Source organism: Neovison vison, chromosome 11 (assembly GCF_020171115.1).
Source record: "Neovison vison isolate M4711 chromosome 11, ASM_NN_V1, whole genome shotgun sequence".
NCBI lineage: Eukaryota > Metazoa > Chordata > Mammalia > Carnivora > Mustelidae > Neogale > Neogale vison.
The window spans coordinates 172,087,143-172,109,432 of NC_058101.1; the positions used below are offsets into that span (position 1 = coordinate 172,087,143).

At 38.7% G+C, this 22,290-nt stretch overlaps 1 protein-coding gene across 2 annotated transcripts in view; it reads right to left on the reverse strand.

Moving 5' to 3' along the window:
- PSD3 (pleckstrin and Sec7 domain containing 3) overlaps positions 1 to 22,290 on the reverse strand; it is a 688,004-nt gene that overhangs the window by 536,085 nt on the left and 129,629 nt on the right. The window contains exon 1 of one of the 2 annotated variants that reach the window (XM_044225255.1): positions 4,162 to 4,498. The exons of the other annotated variant lie outside the window; for it this stretch is intronic. Coding sequence (XP_044081190.1) covers positions 4,162 to 4,218 — 57 coding nt within the window. The 5' untranslated portion in view covers positions 4,219 to 4,498. Of the gene's footprint in view, positions 1 to 4,161; positions 4,499 to 22,290 lie in introns of those variants that run through there. 2 annotated transcript variants of the gene reach the window in all.

Consider the following 22,290-nt stretch of genomic DNA (forward strand, 5'->3'; position numbering starts at 1 on the left):
ATAAAGCTAGTAAATTATGGATTCAAATCCTGAATCCAGATCCCATGGCCCAAAAAATGCCTCCCAGAAATGTGGCCTAAGCAACTGGGTGCATGTATTGAGACAAAAGAGACTAGAGAAGGAACATTATCAACAGCTTGGATTTGGGCTTCCAGGTGACCTCTCAAGGTCTCAGTAAAACAAACAGAAAAGAAAATTCTAAAGTCAAAATCCATTACAATGATGCTTTAAAAAAAAAAGAAAGAAAGAAAGAAAGAAAGAAAAGATGCAATCTATGAAGCACCAGTTTTAAGAAATTGCAGAAAGATAATTTTTTTGGCATAGTTTCTATTTAAAGTCTGAAAACTGTTCTCCAAAGGAACATTCCTCCTGAGCAAGGGTTCTTAACTTAGTTCCAAATGGGTCTGTCAATAAAATTCTGGAAATCTGAAGTTAGATGGTGAAAAAAAAATCCATCTTTATTTTCACTTACCTTAAGCCTTTTTTCAAATATGAATGTATGTGATGAAGTATTATTATCAGTAGCTGCAACTTTGTTACTAATAGAAATCACAATACCTAACAGTTACTGCAGATATTCTAAAATATAATTTATACTCTTACCTACTTTGAAATTATTGTAGTTACTAGGCCCACCACTAAATTTAATCATGAATAAAGAGGGGCGCCTGGTTGGCTCAGTCAATTAAGCATCTGCCTTCAGCTCAGACTGTGATCTGAGAGTCCTGGGATTGAGTCCCACATCAGGCTCCCTGCTCTGTGGAGCCTCCTTCTCCCTCTGCCCCTCTGTCTCTCTCTCATCAATGAATAAATAAAATCCTTAAAAAAAAAAAAAAAAAGAAAGAAAGAAAGGAAAAGAATTGCCCTATCAAAAAGGTGTTTAATATTTTTTTTAACATATGTGTTAAACACAGTAACTGATTTTCCTGTGGCTCCATGTGTATTACTGTATATACTTAGAAAGCACTATTCTGACGAGAGATCCAGAGCATTACCCAACTGCCAAAGGGGCCCTGGCACAAAATGGTTACCACAGGGGAGGTGGGCAGTGGGGTGGGGGAAATACATGATGGCGATTAAAGAGTCTGCTGATCATGATGAAATAAAATAAAATAATTAAAAAAAGAAAAACAAAAAAGAAGAGACCCTGTTAAGAACACTGTTCCTTAACATGCATCTCATGACACATTAGTGACCTGAGCAGAATTTTATGTTTATACAGACATACATATATATATTTAAAAGAATGAAACTGAAAATACCAGAGTATGATGTCTTACTATGCACTAAGATAAACATCATTTTTATAAAACTCCTAAGTTACTTGTGTGCATGCGCACATGCATATGTGTGCGTGTGCGTGTGTGACAGAGAGATCACGATGTAAAATGTACTATTTTATGAACTATTGGAAATGCATTGTTCTGGAATGGCTCTCAAACTTCAGCATGAATTGGCATCATCTACAGGGTTTGTTAAGACTTGTACCTTGGATTCATTCACCCAGAGTGTCTGTTTTAGTAGGTCTGGATGTTTGATCTGAGAATTTGCATTTTCTAACAATGTTGCAGGTAATGTTAATGCTGGTGCTCTAGGGGCTGAATGTTGTGAACTGCCTAGATCAGTGTTTTTCATCCTACTTGTATGTATGAATCACATGGGAATCTTGTTAAAATAAAGAGTAGCAGGTCTAGGGTGGTGCCTGAGATGCCTGAGACTCTGAATTCCTAAGAAGTTCCCAGACGGATGATGACACGGGTTCACAAAGAACATCTGTGCTAATGTTTAAAAGTAAAGCAGTGTTCAAATCATATTCGGACTACAAGAAGAGAAGCATTTTTTAAAGGGATGTTTTACCCAGGAATTAAATACACCAAAAGATTCCACTCTGATAAAGCACTCTATGCTATGATAATTACGAGGGGTCCTAAAACCCCTCATTCAGACCCGAATCAAATCATTAACATTCCTCCACCTTGCCTAATGAAATAAAATCCATTCTACCTACATTAACTATTCTAAACCTATACACACACACACACACACACACACACAGAGGTTACATATATACACATATATATCCTCCTCCCATGCCAAGTATTGTATCAGCACCTATCTGTCCAATAATTTTTGTAGGTCTTTGAAAAACAGTATTTGAAACAAGCAACTTGACCAAAGACCCATATAATTCAGTACTACTTTTGCCTTCTGTATTACTAATTGAACAAAATATATTTTTTTATTTTGTCAGAGTCATTTAAGAAAGACAGATTGCATTAAGAAGTATTGGATATGAAGTAACATTAGCAAATGGACTGCCAGATGATCTCCACTTTAATCCTACCTGGAATTACCACCCAATCTCATTCTAACACTTAGGCTTTGGATGTTGGCTTCCATACTGAGAAAGAGTGTTATTCAAATTTATCTCTAAGGTCCCTTCAAATTCTGAATCACCTTCACAGATATTACATTAAGGAGGAAGAACACAACATTACAATGACAGGATTATCAAAACTTGCCCCTGTATCTAAAGACGCAAGTCCACTATTACATGGACAGGACAAATAAAATCTCAATCTTACATTTTACATATTTTTTCAAATTTGCAAGGAATTTGCATTGGCATTATCCAACTCTCAGCACGTTACTCACTATAATTACCAACCTCAGACATACAAGAAACACTACTGATGTAAAAATAATTCTTCTAATTGTCTAACTGCAAAATATCAAGAGAAGAAAGCAGATAGCGGTAAGCAAATTTTCCAAGTAAAAGTAATTTGATTTGGGAGGTGAAGGACGGGGCCAGAGGATGGGAAGGGTTGAACAGGGACTGAGAGTAGAGTCTGCGGCGGGTGGTGTATGCTCATCATTTCCATTTCAGTGTGGTGTCCAGAGGATGTGAGAGACTCCTCATCAGTCAGAGCTGAGTATTATCAAATGCTTTAAGCCAGAGATGATTAAATGCTAAATAAAAGGCCATAAAGACAGTATTTCAGAACTCATTAAGAACAAATACTTGGTTCCAACATTCACACTTTACATTTGCACCTGTTGAGTCCCATCCGCTCCCATAGCCCTGCAGAAGGCAGGCCTGTGGAAGCAGGACACTGAGCATGCCCTCTCAAGAGCAGGCAGGCCTTAGTGTTAATGTTGCAAAAGGTGACAGTTACGTGGCTGTTACAGGCTGAATTATGTCCTCCAAAATTCCTATGCTCAATTCCTAACCCCAGTACCTGAGATAGGATTGTACCTGGAGACAGTCTTTAAAGAAGTAATTAAGTTAAAATAAGGTCATTTGGGTGGACTCTAATTAAGTATGACTATTATCCTTATAAGAAGACAGAAGGACAGACACACACAGAAGGAAAACCATGTGAAGACACAAGGAGAGGTCAGCCATCTGCAAGCCAAGGAAAGAGGCTTTCCAAAGAAGCCAACCCTGCTGACACCTTAATCTCAGAATTCTAGACTCCAAATCTGTGATAAAATAATTTTGTCTCTGGCTGTCTAAACCACCTACCTGAGGTACCTTATATAGCAGCCTAGACAACTATTACATTACGGAAGGCGGCAACAGCTAAGAGCAAAAAGTTATTTAGGATGACAAGTACTTTATGTCCTGTTAAAAGAGAACAGAACCGATGGAAGCCACACCGTACAGTACTCAAACAAGAAGATTAGTAAAAAAGAGTGGTTATCAAAAAGTTAGATCCTCAGCTCCCTACCTCTGCTTCAATGGGCTAGTGTCCCTCTCCAACCTAGGCAAAACAATGAAGCTGTATTCACTGGAGAGACTTTTTGAAGAACACCTCTGGCTGAGGGATACCAGGCACAAATGATACAAGACACCACAGTGGAAATGGGGATTTGTTTGCTAAATGTTAGGATGCCACCTAGTCTATAAATGCTGGCACCCTAGATTCTTCCCTGCAGGCAGTCAGATGTGAAGAGTTTTCTCTGTAGAATGTAACCAGTCCAAAAAAGACCTAGATAATTAAATCAGGGGTCCACTAATAAGTGGCCTCATACAGGGAAGTTTAGAACTACCAACTGGCTGTTGGGACCCACTATTACATTACACCATATTCCTTAATTTTCACAACTGTGACACTTCATGCAAGTTACCATACACTTATTTAGTAGAATGTTCTTCACCTTGGGTTTATCTTTACATTTCCTCGTGATTAAGTTCCGATTACGCATCTTTGACATGAAGATCACTGAAGTGATGCTCTTCTGCTCTTTGCACCCTCCAGCGGCACAGGTTTAATCTGTCTGCTACTTAATCATATTCATTTTGATCTGCTAGGCTTCTCCACTGTCAACTGCAACTTTTTCTCATTGCAATTCATCAGCATGCTGTAGAAAAATACTTAGAAACTAAGTACATACCTTATGAAACTTTCAACCTATGAATTTACTATTTTATTCAATGGGTTGTAATCTACCTTCATTATTTATTTCTAAGTTCAGATTACCTGGTTTTTTTTTTCAATTTATTTATTTTCAGATGAACAGTATTCATTTTTTTTCAATTTATTTATTTTCAGAAAAACATTATTCATTATTTTTTCACCACACCCAGTGCTCCATGCAAGCCGTGCCCTCTACAATACCCACCACCTGGTACCCCAACCTCCCACGCCCCTGCCACTTCAAACCCCTCAGATTGTTTTTCAGAGTCCATAGTCTCTCATGGTTCACCTCCCCTTCCAATTTACCCAAAAGCACATACCCTCCCCAATGTCCATAACCCTACCCCCCTTCTCTCAACCCCCCTCCCCCCAGCAATCCACAGTTTGTTTCGTGAGATTAAGAAGCACTTATGGTTTGTCTCCCTCCCTATCCCGTCTTGTTTCATGGATTCTTCTCCTACCCACTTAAGCCTCCATGTTGCATCACCACTTCCTCATATCAGGGAGATCATATGATAGTTGTCTTTCTCCGCTTGACTTATTTCGCTAAGCATGATACGCTCTAGTTCCATCCATGTTGTCGCAAATGGCAAGATTTCCTTTCTTTTGATGGCTGCATAGTATTCCATTGTGTATATATACCACATCTTCTTTTTTTTTTTTTAAAGATTTTATTTATTTATTTGACAGACAGAGATCACAAGCAGGCAGAGAGGCAGGCAGAGAGGGAAGCAGACTCCCTGCCGAGCAGAGAGCCCGATGCGGAACTCGATCCCAGGACCCCGAGATCACTTCTTGATCCATTCATCTGTTGATGGACATCTAGGTTCTTTCCATAGTTTGGCTATTGTGGACATTGCTGCTATAAACATTTGGGTGCACGTGCCCCTTTGGATCACTACGTTTGTATCTTTAGGGTAAATTCCCAGTAGTGCAATTTCTGGGTCATAGGGCAGTTCTATTTTCAACATTTTGAGGAACCTCCATGCTGTTTTCCAGAGTGGTTGCACCAGCTTGCATTCCCACCAACAGTGTAGGAGGGTTCCCCTTTCTCCACATCCTCGCCAGCATCTGTCATTTCCTGACTTGTTGATTTTAGCCATTCTGACTGGTGTGAGGTGATATCTCATTGTGGTTTTGATTTGTATTTCCCTGATGCCGAGTGATATGGAGCACTTTTTCATGTGTCTGTTGGCCATCTGGATGTCTTCTTTGCAGAAATGTCTGTTCATGTCCTCTGCCCATTTCTTGATTGGATTATTTGTTCTTTGGGTGTTGAGTTTGTTAAGTTCTTTATAGATTTTGGACACTAGTCCTTTATCTGATATGTTGTTTGCAAATATCTTCTCCCATTCTGTCAGTTGTCATTTGATTTTGTTAACTGTTTCCTTTGCTGTGCAAAAGCTTTTGATCTTGATGAAATCCCAAAAGTTCATTTTTGCCTTTGCTTCCCTTGCCTTTGGTGATGTTCCTAGGAAGATGTTGCTGCGGCTGAGGTCGAAGAGGTTGCTGCCTGTGTTCTCCTCAAGGATTTTGATGGATTCCTTTCTCACATTGAGGTCCTTAATCCATTTTGAGTCTATTTTTGTGTGTGGTGTAAGGAAATGGTCCAATTTCATTTTTCTGCACGTGGCTGTCCAATTTTCCCAACACCATTTATTAAAGAGGCTGTCTTTTTTCCATTGGACATTCTTTCCTGCTTTGTCGAAGATTAGTTGACCATAGAGTTGAGGGTCTATTTCTGGGCTCCCTATTCTGTTCCATTGGTCTATGTGTCTGTTTTTGTGCCAGTACCATGCTGTCTTGCTGATGACAGCTTTGTAATAGAGCTTGAAGTCTGGAATTGTGATGCCACCAACTTTGGCTTTCTTTTTCAATATCCCTTTGGCTATTCGAGGTCTTTTCTGGTTCCATATAAATTTCAAAATTATTTGTTCTGTTTCTTTGAAAAAGATGGATGGTACTTTGATAGGAATTGCATTAAAATGTGTAGACTGCTTTAGGTAGCATAGACATTTTCACAATATTTATTCTTCCAATCCAGGAGCATGGAACATTTTTCCATTTCTTTGTGTCTTCCTCAATTTCTTTCATGAGTACTTTATAGTTTTCTGAGTATAGATTCTTAGCCTCTTTGGTTAGGTTTATTCCTAGGTATCTTATGGTTTGGAGTCCAATTGTAAATGGGATTGACTCCTTAATTTCTCTTTCTTCTGTCTTGTTGTTGGTGTAGAGAAATGCAACTGATTTCTGTGCATTGATCTTATATCCTGACACTTTACTGAATTCCTGTACAAGTTCTAGCAGTTTTGGAGTGGAGTCTTTTGGGTTTTCCACATAGAGTATCATATCATCTGCGAAGAGTGATAATTTGACTTCTTCTTTGCCGATGTGGATGCCTTTAATTTCCTTTTGTTGTCTGATTGCTGAGGCTAGGACTTCTAGTACTATGTTGAATAGCAGTGGTGATAATGGACATCCCTGCCGTGTTCCTGACCTTAGTGGAAAAGCTTTCAGTTTTTCTCCATTGAGAATGATATTTGCAGTGGGTTTTTCATAGATGGCTTTGATGATATTGAGGTATGTGCCCTCTATCCCTACACTTTGAAGGGTTTTGATCAGGAAGGGATGCTGTACTTTGTCAAATGCTTTTTCAGCATCTGTTGAGAGTATCATATGGTTCTTGTTCTTTCTTTTATTGATGTGTTGTATCACATTGACTGATTTGCAGATGTTGAACCAACCTTGCAGCCCTGGGATAAATCCCACTTGGTCGTGCTGAATAATCCTTTTAATGTACTGTTGAATCCTATTGGCTAGTATTTTGGTGAGAATTTTTGCATCTGTGTTCATCAAGGATATTGGCTCTTTTTTGATGGGATCCTTGTCTGGTTTTGGGATCAAGGTGATGCTGGCCTCATAAAATGAGTTTGGGAGTTTTCCTTCCATTTCTATTTTTTGGAACAGTTTCAGGAGAATAGGAATTAGTTCTTCTTTAAATGTTTGGTAACCTGGTTTTGACCTGTAGACATTCTACCTGGTCTCTGTTTTTCTCGAATTGTCTCCATTACTTTATGAGTACCACTTTACTTTCTGGTACAATGGGATGTTCCAGGTTTCTCCCTAGAATCACCCATTTCATTTTAAAAGGTGGGGTGGGGGCGCAAAAAAAACCAGTCCTTTTAGTAAAGAATATTATCTAGTATTTAGATGGAAGAACTGGACTTCGGGTGGTAGGGTATCCTCATTGCTACTGGAGTGTAACTGCTTATAGACCAGCTCAGAGGACACACAGAATTTTAAACAGATACACACAAGCATGTGTGCTCACAGCAACAGGTTGAATAAGAGGACCCCAGCATCGACATTCTAATCCCTGCTACCTGTGAATGCTGCCTTATATGGCAAAGACTTTGAAGACATGATTAAGTTTCTTGATATGAGGAGACTGTTCTGGATTACACAGGTGGGCCAAGATGATACATTAAAAAAAAAAAAAAAAAAAAGTCAGAGGAAAGCAGAGTAAAACAGTGCCATGCAATTAGATGGATGAAGGGGCCAAATGCCCCCCCTGTAAGGAATGTTTCAGAGGCTAGAAACAGCAAAGAAGCTGATCCTCCCTAGTCTCCAGAGGAACCACTGCCTTTCTCGCACCTTCATTTTAGCTCCTAAGACTCGTTCCAACGTTTGGCCTCAGAACTGTAAAAGAATACATTTCTGCCATGTTGAACTACCATGCTGTAGTACTTTGCTTCATCATCCATAGGAAACAAATACAAACACACTGAGAAATATATATACAAGTGTACACTTTTTAGTCTGTATTTCCATATCTATGCAATTAAAAAAGCAAGAGTTCACATTCACGTTCTTTCTGTAAGAATATTTTTGCTGCTTTCAAGTATAAATGAATTGTTAATGAAATAATCACAAGACTTATCAAGGAATTGTTATTCCACTAATAGTGTTCCTCGTGATTGCAGTTCATCAAAATACACTCACTATTCCACTATAGCTAAGAAATTTGTATTGCTGAAAAGCCAAAAACAAAAACTATCCATTTCTTCAATTGCCATGGTTATAAAGAGAGATATTCAAATCTTATCATGTGCAGCATTTTTCCCTTTAAAAAGATATCTGACACATGCCTGCATATAAACAAGCAGAAAAAACGCTGATGTCTGAGAAGAGGGTGGCCCAATTTAGCAGTGGGGAATTTAGAATTTCCCTACAACCAGCTCCTACTACCTTGACAGGCTAAATGAACAGATATTCCAAAACCAAGTAAAACTGGGACAGAGGGCCTCTCAAGAGTAGAGAGGGGCTAGGGGTGGCTCAGTTGGTTAGGTGACTGCCCTCGGCTCAGGTCATGATCCTGGAGTTCCGGGATCAAACCCCATGTCGGGCTCCCTGCTCAGCAGGGAGTCTGTTTCTCCCTCTGACCTCTCCCCTCTCATGTGCGCTCTCTCTCATTCTCTCTCTCTCAAATAAATAAATTTAAAAAAAAAAAAAAAGAGTAGAGAGAGGCCAGAAACAGCTAGGAGACAAACAGGTAGAAGAAAGGCTAAATCTTTGACTTCTAAAGGTTGAAAACAGCTTCAAAACCAAAGAGCAAAGCAGGAAACAAGCTACAAGACCAAAGGGAAGACAGTAGAAAAAAGGAGACCTCAGCTCCTCATCTAGTCACTAAGGAGCCCTGCTGCCAAGCCCGTTTTTTACTGTGTGAGCACAAAAACAAGAGCTGAATTCATGGCTTTTTTAAAAGCCCCTGGGGGTCCATTCTCATTTTCCCACCAGCTGCTGTCTACTCACTCAGCCAATTTCCTGAAAGCTCAGTCCCCTGGGGCAGAGCAAGTGGGGGTTCTGCTGCTCCTCCAGGCATGGAGTCAGGAACCAAGACTAATGGTGGCCAGTGCTCCAGACCAGGCAGAGTCACCCTGCTGCCTTCCACCACATGTAAAGTCAAAGGGAAGGATAAGGAGGCTTTGGGCCAATCAAAGGACTCTTCCCTTAATAATCTGCATCTTGGACCCATTTTAGTTGCCTTCTGAGCAAATGGGAAGATTCTATCTCCCTTCTTGGAACTGTGCCCATACTGGGCAAGACTCTGCATTCATAAAACATTATGACTTATTAAAAAGAATGACAGAATCTTTTATTTTGAAGGGAGGGCAATGGAGAAAGTCAGTGGCTAGGAAACTAGATGATAAACACTCATTTGTAACAAAACCTCCATAAAACAAATGCAAGACATAGGGATCAAATTTTCCTCACAGCTCCTTCACTAAGTCACCAAATAAATGAAGTGCTGGAGAGCTTCAAAGAAAGAATTAAAAAGAAAATTAGCAACCAAATAGTATCAATTCATAATATATTCTCTGCCTTTCCCACTACTTCATAGTCAGTAATGACAAGAGGGTGGGACCTTTGGCAGCAAACATACAGACCCAGTGACAGGATTTCGTTTTGCCTTTCTTGCTTCCCTATCTACCTACTACCTACCACTTCCAACCCCCTCAGGCTCTGACCTGTGAGCTTCAGGTTTAAATCTCCTAAATTAAGCAGACAATATAAAGATCCAGATTTTAAAGAGAAACACACACATTTTTAAGCCTTTGAACACATCTCCCTACCTATTTCAGGTCCTTACTCAGGAGGCTGGAACTTTCCACATAGGCAGAGCACTGCATGACTACAGCAATGTAAGGGAGTACTGCAAAGCCACACAGAACTTTAGAAGTCAGCCCAGCAAAATCAACATCCCTCCAAGAAAATCAGACTTCGAATAATAGCACTGACAAATGCTCCTCTATGTACTCAAAAAAAAAAGGGTGGGGGTGCAGGAAGACTAGGTACTGAGAACAATCAAAACCAGTATCACACAAAGCAGACATACTACAGGCTTATAATAAGTGTTCCAAAATGTTTTGCTGAGTCCTTATAAATTCAGCAACCTCAAAAACTCTGGAAGGCTTGGCAGAAACACCACCAAAAAACTACATAAATGAAAACTATCTGCCTACTCACTTAAATCTAAGCTTTGCAAAATATAAATGTGTCTTTAATTACTTCAAAGGTTCCACCAAATTCTGAAAAAAATTACAACCACTCTCATGTTTAAAAAGTATGTCATTTGGCACTTGGACAGGAAGGAAAAATAGGAGCCAAATGTGACCAAGGTGGAAACCATGAGAACTAAGTGTATTCTCACCTTAGTTTAATACATCTTTATTTCCCTTAACTTAAAAGTGACCTCTTGGGTGGCAGCTATGTATTTTAGTTAAACACGTCATACCCAGGAGTGGATCTTACAAATAAGACATGCTAAAGATGGTTCCTGTTTAAGGTAAGAAAAGCAGCCACAATTTTCCTCTCAAGGAAGCATGTGAGAGATCAAATAAAGCAACATTCTTTCCTACTTTTGAAGTCCAAGTCATTTACCAGACCCATATGTATAGAGAAAGAAGTGTTTCTGGGCAAATACAAGCATTCTAAAAGTCATAAAATTCAGGTTGTAATTTAAGCTGAAATGACACATGAAATCTTAGGGAGTAATGCAATCAGTGTATTAATTTCTATAAGAAAATATGCAGTCCAAAGCAAAGTGTCTCCAAACTCCTCTTGAAAAACAATGAATGATCATGAAATTTGTATAGAGAAAACTCTAAGGATCAGGTCAACCACCCTGGAGCTGGTTCATCCTACAGGACATAAATCCAGACCAGACAATATCAAACATCACATCCCTAGCTGCTAACAAATGCCTATTATGAAGAAATGTGCATGAGCTAAGATACAATGTTTTATAAAATACACATCTGTCAAGGCAAGGTACAGAAGGACACCAAATAGAACACGAGGTCCTGATAACAGAAATTTAACAAAAAATTCTAAGTCAATTCTCAGACAAATAACTCTAATTATCAATGGTCTTGATAAATTTTTTCACCAGATTTTTAATTTTAATTTAAAATCAAACACAAAAGTGAAATATTTATGTGGGTGCTTAATATCCCTGATTAATCACCAATAAAGTCTTTTTTTTTTTTTTTCCCCAAAAAGTCCTGACAAACCAATATACATTAATTGCCAAACTTTCGACTGATAACTTCTCAGCATCCCAGCTTCAGGAAAGTTACGATGGGCAGTTAATAGGTAAAAGACACTACACAAACTGACAAAATGATTCGGATTTTTATTTCAGAAGATCTGTTTTTAAACTTAAGCACTGTCAGGATACTCAATGGACCTTCCATACTAAAAAATTCCAATTGTACATGTTTAGATTTTGCAAAGACACACATGTGTAATTCAAAATGAGTAAACTTCTCAGAAACAAACTGCTTACATAAAGACGATAGAAGAAAGTAATTATTTCAGGACTTTTATGTCCCATTTGGTCAGTTACCTCTTCGGGGACATCAAGTTGTACACTGGTCTCTGACAGAGTTCATCAGCCTCAACCACAGAAGCAGGTGATGTAGGAACAGTCTTGCTCAGACTCATACCCAAGAAAGATAACATTAGGAGAGAGAAACATTCTAGAGCACTATTTGTGCTGGCCCAGGGAACATCTGTGATAAACTGCAGATTGCTGAACTACTCAGGCACACTGGATCAGATTCTTGGAACCTCATCTTGGAAAACCTAAATTTTTACTGTATTCCTCCAGCTGATTCTTAGGCATGCTGAAGTTGGAGAGCTATCAGAGCTCCATGGAGTATACAACTGAGCCCTCAATAAGTACTAAGAAACAGCAGGACAGCTCACAGAAAGGAACAAAGGCTGTTCCTCTTAGGCTACCTCCATCATTTGTACAGCAAAACTACAACCATGAGATACCTGGGAAAAATGTACTCTTAGGATTTCTGGTTTATTATGGGTATTTTACACCTTGGTGTTAAAGATGTTAGCTGCTATTATCAATGGCTTTAAATCAGAACAGTAAGTAAGAACAATGCTATTAGCCATGAAGTTGTTTTTGGACCCAAGCAATGCAAGAAGTACAGTATGGAGTAATGTCCATTGCTACAAAAGCCAAGTCATCCTCACAAACACTGAATTTTCAACAGACAATGCATGAGCTAAAGAATAAAAAGTGAATGCAAATTACCTTTGTTCTTAAATACAGAACACTGGAGAATAAATGATTCACTGAGGTAAGTCTTAACTTTTATAGTTTTAAAGACATTTACACATACCCTACACCCCCAACCTACCCACAGTCTCTGATCATCAAAGCTTCTGAGGATTAGAGGCTTGTTCTATTTTTATATCTATAATTGGAATATAAAAGTCATGTGACAAACTGTATCTTTTTGGTTGAGCTCAAATAAAATTTAGTGTTTTATTAAGTATTGAGAGTTAATTTTAAGAACGCTTAATTGGGCTTGCCTGAAACCTAGAAACTGACTTGTTTCTGTGGAGAAATAAAAGTACAGTTCCAAATAATGACAGATAAACTTCTGGGATTCACATATGAAACTCAGAGATTGTCTACATTTTACTTAGACATGGTAAAATCTGGTTAACCGAGATTGGTAGCTTACATAAATTTACCAATAAAGATGACCTATGTGAGTGATTACAGATCCCTAATTTTGGTTGAGGGAGCTGAAAACAAATCATCTTTTGTACAAGAGCACATCAGTTAAAAATATAAAGAGATGGTGATATTATTTGTTTAACACTTCTTTTATCTGGAACATAATAATGCAACAAACACATATCACGACAACAGAAAATAGATTTTCAGAGTATACATGTTCAAAAATCCATGAAATTAAATATATATACATTAATCAGGAGAACACTTGAGGGTTCTTGCATATGAACAAGTGGAGGAAATCTTGTTATTTTCTAAGTCAGTAAGACTCCCAACGGTTTATTAGGGAGAGGAGTAACCAAGTGTTAAGTCTCCCCTGCCATACATTCCCTCCCCCTCCATGACTACAGCTATAAGGACTCAGAATTCAGTAAGAGATGATGGCCAATTCTAGGAGTACATATCAATCACCTCAATACACCTGGGCTTCAGAATAAATACTCCCTCAGGAAAGAAGGGTGACTGCACACAACTTGAGAAATTAATCTAACTTGAGCAACAAAATCAAAGGTAAGAACAGGACAGACAGAGTCTAACTCTCCAAGAACTAATTCCATGTCATCCCATCAATCCCTGTCCTCTCCATTCAGCATGAACACTGGAAAGCCTACTGAGACAGAGGCCAGCATTTGCTGAATTTATTTCCACTATCCCATTGCAACCTGGAAAAGGAGGGACGTAGAGAAGAGAAGGAATAAGTTAGGCAGGTTGAGATCAGGTATACATTAGAACATAGCCACTTCCAAGGCTCTCAAAAGACTCTTAAGCAGGAAACCACTGCTTGCCAAAGCTTATGAGATCACCAAGTCAAAAATGAATGCACTTACAGGTGGGGTGAAGTGTGGGTGCAACTAGCATGACCAAGAAACTCAGTGACCTGTGCAGTAGTAAATGAGTCTTAGGTCAGGATCTTTCAGACATTTGCCATGACATGCTCATAAACCACTGAAGCATAAAGAGATGTAACCTATCTGGAAGATAATTTGGCTATTTCTTTCTTTTTTTTAATCAATTTATTTATTTATTTATTTCACAGACAGAGATACAAGTAGGCAGAGAGGCAGGCAGAGAAAGGAGGAAGCAGGCTCCCTGCTGAGCAGACAGCCTGATGCGGGGCTCGATCCCATGACCCTGGGATCATGACCTGAGCCGAAGGCAGAGGCTTTAACCCACAGAGCCACCCCCAGGCGCCCCGATAATTTGGTTATTTCTGTCAAAATCTGAGATGGACACGTGCCTTTATCAACTCCGCTTGTAGGAATTTAGTCACAAAAACCAACATGTCAAAGAGGGCAGTAAAATGATACTTGTTTCAGCAAAACACAAGAAATAATTTAAATGACTATCAACAGGGGTCTAATGACCTATTCGAGAATGCAATGAAATACATAAAGATTTAAGAAAAGAATAAGGTAGACTTTATGTGCTACTCTAAGTAAACACAGTAAAGTAGAAATCTGGCTAGAATAATTATTATTTCCAATTTGGGATTTGTTTGTTGATTGGCTGTTATTTTTTCAAGGTTCTCCAATGTACGGATTCCTTCTGAGCATTCAAGGAGTTACAGAAAACATTTACACGTTTTCCTGTAAAGGAAAACTGCAGGTCAATCTCACAAAACTAAATGTAAAAATACTAAACAATAAATTAGCAAAGTGAATTCAACAATATATATTAAAAAAATAAAATTAAATAATCCATCACAACTGATCTGGATTTATCCCAAGAAAGCAAAGTTGTTTTAATTTTAGAACTCCATTAATGTAATGTACCATACTGACAAATTAAAGGAGCAAAAAAACCAATCTGATCATCAGAATACATGCCTAAAAATATTTGATAAAATTCAACATCCATTTATTAGTTTAAAAAGAATCCTTAGCAAAGTAAGTATAGCAAAGAAGTTCTGTAAACTGGCAAAGGCATTAGAAACAATCCAGAGTAAACACCATACTTAATCATGAAATTCTCTTCCTACCTGTCCTATAAGCAAACAACACAAAGGTATTCATTGGTGGACCTTAAACCCTTTTTGGAAGATAATCCCTTCAAAATATCCTACGTATGCTTTCAGCATATTTTATAACATCTTATGTCATAACTTCCAAAGCCAGAAGGTCCATGAATTCCAACTGAAAAATCCTTGAAGGCTTTAAAGAAAAAAAAAAAAAAGGTATAAAAATAAGAATGTATTCTATGGCACCATCTGATGTACAGTACTGAAACAAGACTCTATACACTCAAGTGTTCAAAAAACTTAAATGTGTCCTCAGACGACAAAATAAAGTCCGTGCTCTGCAGCCCTGCACAATCTGGCTCCATCTCCTCCTTCAACTTTTATCTCTCAATGATCCACTGCAGTAACCAACGCTATTCATACACTCAGCATTTAATGCCTTATGCCTCCACCAACCTTGTCCTGCCACCCTCTCTCCCAACCAAGAGAAAAACAAGTCAAGATGAGTCAAGACATCATCTTTATTACTGGTAAAGCTGACTAGAGAAAATGAGTATAATCTATTATAAGAATTAGCCAGATTTCTCTAGCTAGTCATGGGCACAGCTAGACAACTCCAAACCATCCCAGCAGGGCCAGGTCTTGTAAGGCAGAAAAAGCCAAATGCAGCTGACTCTGAACAGAGAGGCCTAGCAGCTGCTGCATTGAAAATCTTCATTCTCCCCAACTCACCAGTCAGTAAGTCACTCCTTTTTTCTGTGGTAGTCCCTTTAACTAGAAACATGAGGCCAAGTAAAGATAAACTGTCTCACTAATACTCAACTCCTTCTTCAAGACACAGTGCAAGTCCCACCTCTGACCTGAAAACCATCCCATCCCAGGCATCATTTATCATGCTATCCTTTCTTGGAATTCCTATAGCACTTAATACTGTGCTACTCTTTTCATTTACAGTAATATCTGTTGTACTGATGAGAAGTCTATCAAGATAATACAAACAATAAGTCTCCTGATCCTGGGACTCTATCTTATCTCTCTGACTTTGCATCACTTAGATGCATGTCCTAACAAAATAGAAACTCAACTATTTACTGATTTTGAACAATTATTAATGTCAGAAAGTGGAGTATTCCATAGTTCAGAAGGAATGCTAAATAAAGGGGAAACATAATTAAATGACCACTCTGAAGAGTCAGTGGCATGCCTGGTTAGAAGACAAAATACAAAGAAAAAACAAAAGCCAAGAGAACAGACAGGCAAGAAAGAAGTGAGAGAGGGAACTACAGTTATTTAGAGGTGATCTGGAAAAGGCTCCTTTGAGTGTCAGAGTAATAAAGCGGAAATCATAAAATGGAAAGCTGTCCAACAAAGAACTGAACAAAACAATTCGTGAAAACAAATTAGGAAATGCATAAATATACTAAGGGTCACTTCACTGTAGGTCATCAGCTGATCCTGAACTGCTTGCTGCCTCTGTGATATTGCTCACATAAAAGAGTTGCCAAAAATCGAAGGGGTAACTAAGTCATTTTATACTCTCTTTACATATAACCAACAGGTCCCAATTAGATCCTTATTAGAGTGCCAAGCCTAACTGAAAAGAATAATGAAGATGATTTAAGGAGCTGAAAAATGAAACTTCTGCAAAGAGTAAAAACTCTGGACAAATACAAAAAAACTCGAAGGCATAATCATACTCTTAAAGACTAGAAGTTAAAGAGAATATAGCAAGTAGACATTTTACAGCTCCACTGAAAAATGATGAAATTCAGCAACAGAGAAATCCTATCTAAATACACAGGAGAAACTCTAAACACAAGCATTGTTAATGAAGCAGACGTAGAAACAATATGATCTTTTTTAGTCATCTCAATACTTGGTAGTCCACATAGTTGTCAACAAAATGGGACAGTAATACAGAACACATCACACAAAACACGTTGCTACAATTTAAGCTATCTAAAAGCAACAGAAGATAAAAAAACAAGAGTCATAAAAAATAAATATACATACACACTATTTGTAGAGCAAATATTCCTCTAGAGAGAGCTTTAAAATTGTCATTAAGGTATTTTGTTTGTCCTGAGCCAAACAGCAGATAAATCAGGTGCCTGTCTGACAAAAATATATCTAAATCCCAGTCGACAATGTATGTGCTTCCTCCACTGCCCATAGCTCATTCCTTCAAGTACATAACAGACATTACCAGCTTTCCTGATAAAACTATAAAATCTACAACACTGGCTTTCATTCTGGAAAAATTTTGTATTAGTCTCAAAATGAAGAGAAGTCAATTTAAAACCTTGTTGTGCCTATTAGAAACTTCCTTCAACACTTTGCCCAACATTAAAAAAAAATTAAAAGTCTTTGGTTTTCGTTAAAGTTGGCAAGATATGACAATACAAACATACAGCCAAAGGGATTTTTTGTGGAGAAAAAGAAAATACCGTTTTGGAAAAAATGGCAAACCATATTGCAAATGCAATATGCAAGTAAGATGTCTTTTTTTAACTGGGTAAAAAGATCATTCTTAGATGGGACTTGGTGTTATTTCAGTTTGACTCTCAAGTTTATGCTTGAATCCTTCCACAGCACACTGAAGTTTGAATACCTCCAACTGCTGAAGAACTGACTACCCTAGACAGCTCTTACTGTTTAGTTAAAAAAAAAAGACATTTCTTTTATTTGAAAAAAAAAAAGATATGTATGATTACAAACTATGAGCCACAAGTGCCTGGCTAAATAACTTCATATACTGTATCACCTTAATCCTTACTAGCACTTGAGATCTAGTTTCCACTGTCAGTCCTATCTCAAAGAAGAGCTAGAAGGGCTACAGATCACATCAGGCCACAGGGGAGGCCAAGATTTGCCATAATCTTTGGAAGAGTTCTGTTTAGACCATATACATTACCACACATTACAACCCACAAAGAACTTGACCCCCTTAATTTCTGCTTCTAAAGCTAAAAAATTCCTTCAAAACTTTTCTCATGCACATACCAGGTTCTTAAAATTGTCTGTGCACCATGGATTCTCAGTTTATGAACCTCAGGATTTTGTTTTGTTTTGCTTTTCTTATTTTATGCATACGCAACTAGCAACAACTGAAATGCAAAGCATAAACAAAACAAATTCAATTCTTTTTCAAAATTACTCAGAAAGAAAGATGAGTCAAGGTGGCGGAGGGGTAGCAGACTGAGATGACATCAGGTCACAGGAGTTCAGCTAGATAGTTATCAAACCATTCTGGACACCTACAAACCCAACAGAAGACTGAAGAGCAGAAGAGCAGCAATTCTAGAAACAGAAAATCAACCACTTTCTGAAAGGTAGGATGTGCGGAGAAGTGAATCCAAAGCGACAGGAAGATAGACTGTGGCGGGAGGAGCTGACTCCCAGTAAGCGGTGGAGCAATGGAGCACAAAATCTGAACTTTCAGAAGTGTGCTCCTCCAAGGGACATTACTCCGGAGGCCAAACGGGGGTGGAGCCCTTGCAGGGACAGTGTGGTCTCAGGTCCCGTGGCATCATGGAAGGATTGGGAGTGTTTGAGTGTAGCAGTGCTCACAGCTATCAGAGAAGGGAAGCAGCCTACAGAAACAGAGCCAAAGAGTGAGCTCTCAGCTAGGGGTAACCTTAAACTGTGATCTGTGGCACAGTCGGACCACTGCTCTTAGAGCAGGGACCCCACAAGTAGCAGATTTGGCGAGACTCCACTTCCTTTTCTGGAGACAGGAATCTGCTGGGCTTGGAGGCTCCAAACAGGACTGTGTGCCAGAGACAGAAATGCTCAGTCACAGGCCGGGTGAGTTTGGAGCATGGCCAGAGACCAGGGAGACAGGAGTGATTGAGCACTTTTTTCGACGGTGCCCCCTAGCTGAGAGCTCACTCTTTGGAGTGGGAATGAATGAGCTCTCAGCTCCACGAGGCCGGAGACTAGGAGGCCACCATTTTCATTCCCATCCTCCAGAGTTCTACAGAAAGCGTTCAGGGAACAAAAGCTCCAGAGAAAACCCAAGCAGATTACTTAGCCTGGCCCCTGGCAAGAGCAGTGCAATTCCTCCTGGGAAAAGACATTTGAGAATCACTACAACAGGCCCCTCCTGCAGAAGATCATCAAGAACATCCAGCCAAGACCAAGCTCACTGATCAAGAACAGGGGGATTTCAGCGGAGGGGAAAGCAAAGCATGGAATTCATGTCTTTCTCCCCATGTTTCTTTAGTCTTGAAAAGTCAATTACATTTTTTCAAATTTTATTTTTTCCAATTCTAACTTTTTTAACTTTTCCTCTTTCCTCTTCTAACATTTTTTAACTAGTTTAACTTAATACCCTTCTTAAAAAAATCTTTTTAATCTTTCATTAATATAGTCATATTTATTACTTCATTGTATCTAACTTTATTTTTTGGATACATATAGGGTTTTTCCTTATAAAAAGTTTCTGGGATACAATTTCTTCTAATAGATCAAAACGTACCCTAAATCTTGCACAGGGCTTTGTTCTAGTCTCCAGCCTGAGAAAATTCTCTCCATTTTCTTTTCTTTCTTTTTCCAACCAACTTATCAATTCCTTTTTTTTTACAACTGTTTTTAAACTTTCGTCCTTACAGTCATATTCCATCCCTTCATCATGTTAACCCTTATTTTTGTATATACATGTTTTTCATTCCTTAAAAAATTTTGGGAGGTAGTTTCTTCTAAGAGACCAAAATACACCCAAAATCAAGTGGGTGGCTCTGTTCTTTTCACCTGTCTAGTATGTGTGTATATATATATATATTTAATTTAAAAAAATATTTTTTAAACTTTTTACCCCCTTTCTCCTCCCCCCAATTTGGGGTCTCTTCTGATTTTTCTGGGGGCTTTGCCTCCCTTTAAGTATTTTATTCTCTCATTCATATATTCTTATCTGGATAAAATGATAAGGCAGAAAACTCACCACAAAAAAAAAAGAACAAGAGGCTGTACCGAAGGCTAGGGACCTAATCAATGTGGACATTAGTAATTTGTCAGACCTAGAGTTCAGAATGATGATTCACAACATGCTAGCTGGGCTCGAGAAAGGCATGGAAGATATTAGAGAAACTTATCCAAACAGCAAAGAATCTGTACTCAGAAAACTATAAAGTACTCATGAAAGAAATGGAGGAAGACACAAAGAAATGGAAAAATGTACCATGCTCATTGCCTGGAAAAACAAATATTCTGAAAATGTCTTTGCTACCTAAAGGAATCTACATGTTTAATACAATCCCTATCAAAAAATCAATTTTTTTCAAAGAAATGGAACGAATAATACTAACATTTATATGGAACCAGAAAAGACCTGGAATAGCCACAGGAATGTTGAAAAAGAAAGCCAAAGTTGGTGGCATCAAAATTCCAGACTTCAAGCTCTATTACAAAGCGGTCTTCATCAAGACAGTATGGTACCGGCACAAAACTGACACACAGATCAATGGAACAGAATAGAGAACTCAGAAACAGACCCTCCTCTATGGTCAACCAATCTTCGACAAAGCAGGAAAAAAGACAGTCTCTTCAACAAATGGTGTTGGGAATATTGGACAGCCACATGCAGAAGAATGAAACGGGACCATTTCCTTACACCACACACAAAAATAGACTCCAAATGGATGAAGGACCTCAATATGAGAAAGGAATCCATCAAAATCCTTGAGGAGAACACAGGCAGCAACCTCTTCGATCTCAGCTGCAGGAACTTCTTCCTAGGAACATCGTCAAAGGCAAGCGAAGCAAGGGCAAAAATGAACTATTGGGACTTCATCAAGATCAAAAGCTTTTGCACAGCAAAGGAAACAGTTAACAAAACCAAAAGACAACTGACAGAATGGAAGAAGATTTTGCAAACAACATATCAGATAAAGGGCTAGTATCCAATATCTATAAAGAGCTTAGCAAACTCGACACCCAAAGAATAATCCAATCAATAAATGTGCAGAGGAATAAAATCTTAAAAAAAAAAAAAAAAAAAAAAAGAGGGGGTGGAGCGCCTGGGTGGCTCAGTGGGTTAAAGCCTTTGCCTTTGGCTCAGGTCATGATCCCAGGGTCCTGGGATCGAGCCCCGCATTGGGCTCTCTGCTCGACAAGGAGCCTGCTTCCTCCTCTCTCTCTCTATCTGCCTCTCTGCCTACTTGTGATCTCTATCTGTCAAATAAATAAACAAAATCTTTAAAAAAAAAAAAAAAAAGAAAGAAAGAAAGAAAGAAATAGGCAGAGGACATGAACAGACATTTCTGCAAAGAAGACATCCAGAAGGCCAACAGACACATGAAAAAGTGCTCCACATCACTCGGCATCAGGGAAATACTAATCAAAACCACAATGAGATACCACCTCACACCAGTCAGAATGGCTAAAATTAACAAGTCAGGAAACGATAGATGCTGCAGAGGATGTGGAGAAAGGGGAACCCTCCTACACCATTGGTGGGAATGCAAGCCAGTGCAGCCACCCTGGAAAACAGCAAGGAGGTTCCTCAAAAAGTTGAAAATAGAGTTACCCTACAATCCAGCAATCATACTATTGTTTTACCCTAAAGATATTTACCCTAAAGATACATAAATGTGATCCGATGGAGCATGTGCACCTGAATGTTTATAGCAGCAATGTCCACAATAGCCAAACTATGGAAAGAGCCTAGATGTCCATCAACAGATGAATGGATCAAGAAGATGTGGGATACACACACACACACACACACAAACACACACACAATGGAATACTATGCAATCATCAAAAGAAATGATATCTTGCCTTTTGCAATAACATGGATGGAACTAGAGGGTATTATGCTGAGCAAAATAAGTTAATCAGAGAAAGACTATCATATGATCTCCCTGATATGAGGAATTTGAGAGGTAAAGTGGGGGCTTGGGGGTAGGGAAGGAAAAAATGAAACAAAATGGATCAGGAGGAAGACAAACCATAAGAGACTCTTAATCTCACAAAACAAACTGAGGGCTGCCTGGGGGGAGAGGGGAGAGGGTGATTGAGTTATGGACATTGGGTAGGGTATTTGCTTTTGTGAGTGCTATAAAGTATTTAAGCCTGACAATTCACAGACCTGTACCCCTGGGACTAATAATATATTACATGTTAATTTAAAAAAATTACTCAGAAGGACAAATTTAGTGAAACAGCAATATTTATAGAGGCCACATTATTACAACATGAAGCAAATACATCACTGGAAAGAGTAGGAGTTATCAAGCTGGCCTCATAGGCTGGGTCCTTTCATCTTGGGTATTCCATACTTGTATGATTTGCTTGCTATCCCTCTA